We start from the raw sequence: 10,591 nt of genomic DNA on the forward strand, positions 1-10,591 counted from the left end.
TTTTAATTAATTTCTAATTTGTATTTAGGTGGTTGTTGTCTTAGATATGTAAATATATTTTATAAAAATTATGTATAACTTAAGATATATTGTGCTTAGAATGAAATAAAAAATAAACTAAAGTGTCGGATTACAAATTACATAAATTAAAACAACGATAATATACTGAAATCTCATGCATATATATAAATCTTACAAAAGAAATAAATTGTAACAATTGGTTAATATTTTATTTTTATTTTTCATATGTTTTGAGCTGTCCTATGATTTATATTTACAAAATAAATTATTATTCTTATAAAATTATATATTCTTATCGTAGTTAAATTTATAATTTTAGATTTAAGTTGGATCAGTCGAGTCAGTCATGTTGTGTGTATATTGAGATATATATATTCTTTCAAATTCAAAATGAAGTATATTTTTTTTTATTATTATTAAGTCAAGTCAAATCAACTCAATTTTATTTATCGTTTAAATGTGTATGTATTTTCATGATATTTATCAAATTATACGTTGATGTTTTTTTTAAAAATATTAGAAAATAAAACGATGATCAGTAGGAAGTTACATACATAAATACCTGATACATTTTTGGAAGCTCATGAATACATATCAATATTTACAATAATTTAAATATTTTTTAAATTCTAAATAACTTTATGTCTTTGATTTATTGAATGGAAACTGAAATTTATTTTAAATAATCTTAAAAATGAATTCAGATTTGCTTTGGTATTTTGATTATGGTTCTATTAAGTTCAACAAACATAAAAACATAAAATCTAAAGAAAATTTAATATTAAGAAAATAGATAACTTTAATAATGATAAAAGATAATATATCTACCTCTTTAAACTATTTTGTAACTATTTGATCAAACGATCTTTATTTTTAAAATTTACTTTTAGTTTTTTTTATCTCTTAAAAATAAGCAGTAAAAAAAATTGTGATTGTATTTGAAAATAATATTATATAACTAAAATATAATTTATCGATATTTTTTCTGTAATCGAAAGATATTATAGTCAACTAAATATATGAAAAATAAATAAAACATTTCAATAATACTAATTATAAACTATTTTTAGTCAATTTAACATATATCAGTTTATGTTGCTTAATTATTTAATGTAATTATCTAAGAAAATAGATAGATATATAAAAAACTTTTATTACTTTGCATTTTTGTATGGTTTAAAATTATGTGTTAATAGAAATAATATTGTTTTTTCTAATATCAAGATTATCTGTGTAAATTGTTTTTAATGAAATCATGTTAGTCTGATATATTGTTGGCGAGATAAAGATAATGGTTCAAGATGTTTTTTTAAATCAAAATTATTTAGTTTTAAAACTCATTTTCAGTGTATTCAGATTCTGAACTGTTATTCACTTTTAAAATTTCAAAGTTTTGTTCGTAGGAACCAATTAACAACAATTATAATGCTTGTTCATGATGATGATGATTGTCGCACAATTCCAATTGGTTTCTGAAATCGTCTTGTTTTTTCACATATAGAATTTTGACAACATGCTTTGTCACAAAAAAAACAACAACACTTTCTTATGTTTTTAACGGAAGCTTCAGGGATTAAACGTTCTTAACAGTCAAGCCTAACTATACTAACAGACTTAAGTTAAGGAGTTATTTCATTATCAAAATACTTAAGGGTTAAAAAATGGATGGGCCGAGAGTTAAGGGTTCGTTTCATTAAAATCCCATATATAAATATCTTGAACTAATCAGTGGTGACTTCAAAGCAAGGAATCAGCAACAACGTTTCCCAATCGGGGAACAAAAGAAAAGGTGATAGAATCAAGCCTACAACTCAATACTCTAATATCAAACAAGACACTCTGAAGTAGGGCTGTCGAGGCAGAGGAGTTGAGGAGGTTGACAAGAGACTTCGAATCAGATAAGATGTTAATCTGAGAGAAATCATTAGAGACTGCATCAATGAGAGCAGCCTTTACCGCTAGTGCTTCCGCCACAATAGGCGCAGCCACGTGAAGGCGGTTACAAGATTGGTGCCTGATAGTAGCACCGGTGGAATCAATAAAAGCCCAGCCTTGTCCACTGTGACCAGAGACAGGGTCCCATGCTCCATCCGTATAGCATCTAAGGCCAGTTAGCGGGGGGGGAATGAGAAGGACATGCGCGGGGAGGGCAGGTGCGCTTTTCCGTCTGAGTAGCCTCCTCCCAATTGCGCGCATCTTTCAGGGCTTTAAGAACCAGTTCCTGTTCGGTACAAGACTTATCTTTGAAAGCAATACTGTTCCAATTTTTCCATAGATGCCAATAAAGCCAAGGAAAAATAGGAGCACGGCCAAGTCCGGTAGGTGGCAAATTGATCATCCGGGAGTTGTTGATGAGCAGTTCTCTCATTGTAAAGTCCGTGTCTACCGAAGGCTTGTGCATGGCAGGGACCGTTTCCCAGACTCGGGCAGCAAAAGGGCACTTGAGAAATAGATGAACCGGTGTTTCAATTTCGCCGCATCTCTTGCATTTTGCTTCAGCATGAAGTCCTCTAATACGCAGGGTATGTCCCACTGGTAAGGCTCCATTGATTGCGCGCCATAGAAATGATTGGATCTTCGGTGGAGTGTGTAAGTTCCAGATGCATTTCCTCCAAGGGAAGGTGGGATCCATCATGTTCTGTTGTGACTTCCTAGCAATGGCATACCCGGATTTGGCAGTGTACTCTCCCGAGGCTTCCGGGAGCCAGACTAGTTCATCTTGTTTGTTGAAGGAGATAGGGATCAGTTGGAGAATACTATCCGCATACAGAGGCAAATGATGTCTGATAACCTCCATTCGTTTGAGTCCGGGAGGATAAGATCAGAGACCATAAGTCTTTTACTCTCGAGAGAAGGAGGAGGTCCAATAGGTGTAATTGGCTCCGACAGGGAAATCCAAGGATCGGACCAAACCTCTATCTGAGCTCCATTGCCTACACTCCATCCCAAGCCTCGTTTCAGCAGATCACGACCCCAAATAATCCCCCTCCATCCATGAGACGCAGAGGAAGGACAATGGCAGTCGAGGAAAGGCGCATTGATGCAGTATTTCCTTAATAAAATTTGGCCCAAAAGAGAATGCGGTTCTTTTATCAGGCGCCATGCTATCTTGGCCAAGAGGGCTTGGTTAAAACATCCGATGTCCCGGGAACCCAGACCTCCAAGATTCTTTGGTAAAGTAAGCTTTGACCAAGCCACCCAACACATCCTCCTAACATTAGGCTTCAAATCCCACCAAAACCTTGTGAGAATAGATTGAATCTGTTTGCATAAAGAGGTGGGTAGCATGAAGCAAGACATGGCATAGGCGGGGATAGCAGTGAGAACAGACTTGAGAAGAACTTGTTTCCCACCCCCTGATAGGAATCTCGAAGACCAGCTCAACACCCTTTGGCGTATGCGGTCGATGATGATGTTGAAAATATCCCGTTTCCGTCTACCGAAGTGCTCGGGGAGTCCAAGATATTTCCCAATACCTCCCTCTTTATCAATGGCCAGAGAAAGTTTAACTCTATTTTTGGCAAGTTGAGGGGTCTTAGAAGAGAAGGTAATGGCTGATTTACCGGGACTAATTCACTGCCCCGAAGCTCGCTCGTATTTTGCCAATAGGGCAGTGAGAGCGGAGCTGCTCGCTTGATCTGATCTCGTGAAGAACATAGTGTCGTCCGCAAAAAGGAGGTGATTGATAGGAGGACTGTTCCGAGCCACTTTGATTCCGGGGAGAGAGCCTGACGCTTGAGCCTTGCTACACAGACCCGAAAGTACCTCCGTACATAGAATAAACAGGTATGGAGACAGCGGGTCGCCTTGTCGGATCCCGCGCGACGGCTTAACCTTACCCTGCAGAGCTCCATTAACAAGGAAAGAATATGACACCGAGGTCACACAGACCATGATCCAGGAGATCCAACGCTCGTGGAAGCCTAATCTCCGTAAAACTGCTTCCAAGAAAGTCCACTCGATCCTATCATAAGCCTTGCTCATGTCCGTCTTAACGACCATGGAGCATCTGATTTTGGCCTTAGAGGTACGTAAGTAGTGTAAAATCTCGTGGGTGATGAGAACATTGTCTCCAATGGCCCGTTTGGGAACGAAAGCCAACTGATGTGGGGATATAATCCGCGGCAGCAGAGGTTGTAAGCGTTTGGTGAGGATCTTAGCTATGATTTTGTAGTGGGTAGAGCAGAGACCTTCCTTGGGCATGAGATCTTTGAAACTAAGCGGACGTGCGTTTCATTTTGGCGGGGATGGAGATAGCCTGTTTCAAAAAACTCCAGAACATCGCGGTATACATCCTCACCAATAGTACTCCAAAAGGAATGGTAGAAACCTGCGGAAAAACCATCCGGACCAGGTGCTTTATCAGCAGGAATCGCATGGACTGCATTGAAAACCTCGGTCCTATCCGGGATGGCCGTCAGAAGAACATTGTCGTCATGCGAGATACACGAAGAGAGAGCCTCGTTAACTGTCTCTATACAGTCGGAATCAGATGAGGTAAAGATATTCTGAAAGTAGTGGGAGATGGTGGCCACGATTCCTTCCTCAGTATCCGATATTTTGCCATCATCATCTTCTAATATCGAGAAGGAGTTAACCTGACGCCTGCCTCGGGTGATGGCATGAAAGAAGCCCGAGTTGCGATCGCCACACTGTAGCCATAATATGCGGCTCCTTTGTTTCCAGTACTCCTCTTCCTCTTGGTAGGCCTTTTCAAGCTTTGCCGTGGTAGAGGTAATTAGATTAACGTCAGGAACGGGAGCAGAGAGGGCGGATTCTAGTGTTTGTTGCGCTTCTTTGATCGCCTCACAGCTTTTGAGGTTTTGTTCTTTTGACCATTGGATAATTTTCCTTCTAATCCTGTCGATTTTAAATAGAACCGCTTCTCTTTCATTTTCGGGCTGAGGCCAGTGCTCTTGGACCAACTGGTGAATAGCAGGGTTTTTTCTCAATCGCCTATCAAAGCGAAAGGTTCCCTTCTTCGATGTATTTGTCTGATCAAATAGGGTGAGCAGTGGCCGGTGGTCGGATCCTTCGAAGCGAAGGTAGATGCTCCGCCCAGCAGGGAAGCGTTCTGACCAAGAGCAGTTGCTCATAGCTCGGTCCAATCGAGATTGTACAAAGTGATCGTGTCGCATTCCCCTCCAGGAGAGATGATTTCCGGCATGTGGGAGATCCCACAGACCCGATTGGGAAACGAAGCTGCGAAACGCCACAAACGATCCTTCCCACCGCGGTGGACCTCCCACTTTTTCGGAGTTGTCTAGCAAATCATTAAAGTCACCGGTTAGGAACCAGGCATCATCACGGGACTTGCCCAACTCCTCGATTTTACTCTAAAATTCAGAACGGTCTTCTCGCTTCGGTGTACCGTAAATAAATGATGCGAAGAACGAAGTCTTTTTAGTGCAAATGAAGGTGTCAATGATATTGCAAGAGGAGTATAAAACATCTATTTTGATATCATCTTTCCAGGACAACATAAGTCCTCCGCTCAAACCAGTAGGAGGTACAGAGAAATGTTGTTTATAAGAAGAGTTCTGGAAGTGACGGAGAACTTTTTCATCGCTATTTTTAGTCTCCATTAGAAACAAAATATCAGGAGAAATACGAGACCGTATCTCCTTGAGACGCTGGACTGTTAGGGTGCTTCCAATCCCTTGACAATTCCAGCTCAAACACGCTAAGGAAGCGGATTTTGCGGTGGCCGAAAATCCGCCACCTTCTTATTGCTCGCCGGAAACTCCTTTGTAGGTGGAGCCACTCGTGAAGTCGACGCACCAGCCTTTGAGCCATCAGTAGATAGAACTAGCTTTCTTTTGGGCGAGCCCTGAATTTTTGTGATCCTTCGTCTCTTAATGCTTGTTCCCTGGACGGGGCTGGTGTCGACTCGTTTCTTTGGTGTTTGAGTAGGGGGTTTTCGCTTTCCCAGGACTTTAGCTGCGATTCTGCCAGATCGTTTAGGAGGAGGGCCCATAGGGAGAGTGATAGTAGCCTCTGGTTCAGCAGGAACAGGTCCTAGGCGCATGGAGACGTGAAGTCTGTCTTCACTAAGGGAACAGATAGGGGACAATTCCGTGTGGGAGAGCTTTGAATCCGAGGCTCCCATCTTATCATTAAACGGCCTGTCACCCTGCATTTCATCAAAATAATGCCCTTCCACTTCATGGGGGGGGGGGGGGGGGAGCAGGGTTTGTGGCAACATCCTCATAAAGAGGCAAGGGTTCCCTATTAGGGGGCAAAGAAATACCCTCCATTGCAGGACGTCTTTCAGAGGATACATTGACACTTACTACAGGAGAGATTCTCTCTAGAGCAGGTCGTCGATCCTTAGAGTTAGTACGCGCTGAGCCAGTACCTGGGGGAGTTCGTATTGGCTCTCTTTGGTGACGGGGAGGCGGGGTGTGAGATGTGTGAGAGGCAGAGTGTTGTCGGGCTGTTCTAACAGATAGTCTTCCCGATCCCCGGGGATCAGAGGCAGCTGCAGAGTCCGAGGAATGATCCTTGTGTGGCACCCAAACCTCACGATTAGCAGTCTCCGTTATGCGCGGAGGAGACACAGGGGGGCGTCGACGATAATCCGCATAGACGGCTCTGCGATCATTTCTGAAGTCCCGATCAACTGAGGGTTTGAAATGTCTGATACGCCGATCATCATTTACATGGTAAGGGTGACGCGGGCCTGGGAGCGCATCATGTTTGTCAGCTCTTTCGGGTCTAGCCTCAGACCTCACTGATCAATCTGCTCCTCTCCTTCTTTCGGCAGGCCTGTCTAGGGTCCTTTCTTGGTTGATACTCCTAGGGGCTTGAGAAGAAGAGGTCCTAGTGGGACAGTGGTCTTGGTCATGAGAGAGTGATTGGCAGGAGAAGCAGTGTTTCTCAAGTTTTTCATATTCTAATTCCACCTCTTTGATTTCGCCTGATGGCAAGCTTATCTCAAGGTGTCTCTAAAGAGGAAGGAGTCCGTTGATGGTGATTCGAACTCTTCCATTGTGAACATCTTTTGACTCAACGCGGCCCAGTTCAGAGCCAATGGCTTCTAGCGCTTCTTCCGTCCAGTAGTGGAGCGGGATACCGTGGATTCTGATCCAAAACGAGATGATAGAGGGGAAGCTGTCCGAAACTACAGGTTCCCAACGTTGAAGCATAATCATCCATCTCTTAAAGTGGTAAGGAGCTTTGAGAAGAATGCTCTGAAGGTCCTTTTCCGACTCAAAGGTAAACTGAAACAGGTGTGGACCCAGATTGGAGTGGATTTTACGTTATTTATCATTGAACCGGAGACGTGCCAGTGATGTAGAAAGAAATCTACCAGTGCGTGAGTGTTTTGGGCCGCCGGGTTAGTAACCCTGCCAATGAGAGATAACTTGTTTTGTTCGATGAGAACAGAGTTATTGGTCGCAGGGATAGGAATGGGGGCTCTACGCACTGGAGCAGATGGAACAGATGGAGCAGCGGTCCATTTACCTTTCTCAGCAGTGGAGAATCGGCTAGCCATTGAATCAGGGGTTGAGAGCTCCGAGACTTGATGATGAAGATGACGGATTAGGGGGTAACGCAAGTAAAACGGTCCCAAGGTGGGCAAGAACTAGAATAAGCTAGTACTCCTGAAACTCTAATCCCCACAGGTCGAGTGTGAGAGTTGAAGCTGTTCAAGTTCCGTAAGTAAGAACTGAGCAAGCTCTGTTTTCACCAGCGAGCGTGAGATTAGCCTTCATGATGTGGTCTTCAGGCAGCAGCGGCGGACCCTCCGACGTTGTCGTGGGCTGAACCCGGCGAGGGTTTAACCAGAGAGGCGGAGGAAAATAGATGTGGTTTTCCCGATTTGAAAATTTGCCAAAAGAGGAGGTAAAACCAGGTAGATGAGCAAAGTCAGAGTCTGCAGGTCAACCTCTGTAACCGAAAAAGGAAACAAACCAGGTAGAGTGAAACCGTGGGGAGCTCAAAACCAGTTAGTCAATCCTGTCTACGGAATCAGACCTAAGAGAAAAACCATGGTTAGGTTTTTGAATATATGCTTCTTATACATTTTTGAGAAACATTATTTAATGAAAAGTGAAAACAAAACAAAAATTGTGTATTTCATGTTTCTTCCATAACACAGAAGATTGTGTATTTCATGTTCTAACAATATAGTTTATCACAAGGGAACTTTCGTAGGAATCTTATTAATTCAACACAAAAGAACAAAATAACAATTGGATTCTTTCCAAGAACACTGAACTGGAAACTTCAGAAGGAAAGATAAATGCCAAAAAACAAACAAAATAGTGTTTTGGCATAGAATCGAATGGGACATATTTTCAAGTTATCTGGCTCCCGGGGCAAACTCTGAAGCAGAAGTGAGACTAATGTCACAACTGAACCCATTGAGTACATCTCTTGGCTACCCTGTCTCCTTGCAATTTCCAAGGCGACACACTCGTTCAGCTCCATCACAACCTGTACCATTGTTGGTCTCTGGTTTGAAGACGGGTTCACACAACCAGAGGAGAAGCCAGACTTTTTTTTCCATGGGTGCATACAATAATACAAGTTAAAATAACTAATAAATATAGTGATGTACAAGGGTATCAAACTCAGGTTCTTTGGAAGATGAGGGTGCACTTTAACCAAATAGGCTATATGAACCTTAATGTCCAATGTAAAGTTTTGCAAAATAAAAATAATAGGGGGCGCACGTGCACCCTTACTCTTCCACCTAGCTTCGTGATGCGCCCCAGTCTATGGATCAGCACATGGAATCGGCATTGGATGATGATCAGGACGATCAGATTATTTCGACTGAGGTTCATCCATCCGTTCGTACCAGACTGACTGACCGAGCAGTGTACCGGATCAATCTGCGTATGTCCGGCAAAAAGCTTAGGCTGGATCCACGTCCCGCGGTCCGAACTGACCGTACTGAAGCCCGTCCTTCCCGACCAATTCGTCAAGCTAGGACTGATGATCGAGCCAGAATCAACTTCGAACGCACCGATTCCGATTCAGACCGTAGTTTCTCATTTCTCGTTAGGCTGGGCCGTACCGCATGTACTGATGGACGTACTGATGGACTGACCGACTACTTTGATCCAATCTTCGAGTTTGGTCATCAGGAATTCTCTAAGGCAACGATACTGAAGCTCTCAGATGATCTCGGTCACATTTGGTCCAGTTCAGTTCGTGAGAAACTCCATTCAGGACGAACGGACTGTCCGGCTCATGTACTGGCCCTTACCGCGGGTTGTGCCGCCGAATACATTGAATCTGGACAGAAGTAGGCAAAGAGACCATTGACCAGTCTTCTTGTTCTTTTCCGTGTTTGACTAGATCTGGTCAAGCTTATGTTTTCTATGCATTGTTTTTACACATTTCTCATCAATTCTCTTTGACTAAGAATTCTATAAGTATGTAACTCAACTTCAGATTTTGGATCGATTTTCCTTTTATAAAACTTGAGTTTTTTACTCTCTTTGTTCTTCTTCAAGAACTTGTCTTGATTGCTTGGTGTGGTTAGCTCCAAACAATTCGCTCTTTCTCGTTGGACCGGTGAGTCACATCCGACAACAGATTGAAAAACGTCTCCTTCTCGGACCTGTGAGTCATATCAGACGACAATTAGACAGGGGAATATCGAAGGCCGTTCCGCACCCTTCGTGAGACCCAACGATCCATCCGTTCTCCCTTCAGAGTTCTTATCAAAACCGTACCGGCTGAGTGTTCCGTTCTTAGGGCGTATCACTTCGCCCCTGCACACAACCTAGAGCCAGCTTATCAACAATGCTCCTTATGTCTCCTTTGGTGAGCATGAACCCAACCCATTCATTGATATGAGGTCTTTCTCGGGTTTTATCAATCACCGGCTGGTTTGTTACTATCTCTAATAGAACTACTCTGAAGCTGTAGACATCACTCTTCTCGCTTAGCCAATTTGTTCTGTAGTACCTGAGATAGTATATATAGAAAGGTTTCACAAACATTCTTCATTGTTCATTTGAGAAAGGCAGACTCTTGATTACTCATTCAATCAACTCACTCGGGGTCTAGGTAACCAGGTGTGCCCGCAACCACTGTCGAGACATGACATTCACCATCGATTGAAAAAGATCTTGACAGCCCAAAGTCAGCTAGTTTTGCTCCAGACCGGTCATTCAATAAAATGTTGGTCGTTTTCACATCTCTATGAACCATAGGAGGCCTACATCCATTGTGCAGATACTCCAATCCTGTTACAAATGGTTATTGCTTATGCCAGTCTTTGCTTTCAGACCTCATAACCAGAATAGGCAACATTTTCTTGTCATGAATCAGACAAAGATAGAGAGAATAATTCATAGTTTTATTCACCTTGTGCTGCCTCTACAGCTATTTGCATTCTGTTTTCCCAGGTTAGTACATTGCCTCCGCGTTTTCCTGTAACGGGCTTTGAATGTTTTGAACTGTAGCGTTTTCGACTAAATTATAGTCTCTTTAGCCAAAACGTTTACCTGACATATTCTCCCTCAGGTCTCCGTTTGCCATGTATTCATAGATCAGAGCCAAGTTATCTCCATCATCACAATACCCCACAAGTCCCACCAAATGTCTA

The 10,591-nt window shown here is 42.5% G+C and overlaps 2 protein-coding genes across 2 annotated transcripts; both read right to left on the minus strand.

The window, feature by feature from the left end:
• Positions 1 to 1,758: 1,758 nt before the first annotated feature.
• On the minus strand, positions 1,759 to 2,217 carry LOC125588359. The gene has a single exon (XM_048759671.1). The coding sequence runs from the start codon at positions 2,215 to 2,217 to the stop codon at positions 1,759 to 1,761; it is 459 nt and encodes a 152-aa protein (XP_048615628.1).
• A 4,751-nt stretch (positions 2,218 to 6,968) lies between these two features.
• On the minus strand, positions 6,969 to 7,519 carry LOC106442613. Its single transcript, XM_048759672.1, has 2 exons — positions 7,334 to 7,519; positions 6,969 to 7,244 (listed from the first exon to the last, which is right to left on the minus strand). Exons 1-2 carry the CDS (start codon positions 7,517 to 7,519, stop codon positions 6,969 to 6,971), a joined length of 462 nt encoding a protein of 153 aa, XP_048615629.1.
• Positions 7,520 to 10,591: the final 3,072 nt, after the last annotated feature.

This window comes from Brassica napus, chromosome C6 (assembly GCF_020379485.1).
Source record: "Brassica napus cultivar Da-Ae chromosome C6, Da-Ae, whole genome shotgun sequence".
NCBI classification, from domain to species: domain Eukaryota; kingdom Viridiplantae; phylum Streptophyta; class Magnoliopsida; order Brassicales; family Brassicaceae; genus Brassica; species Brassica napus.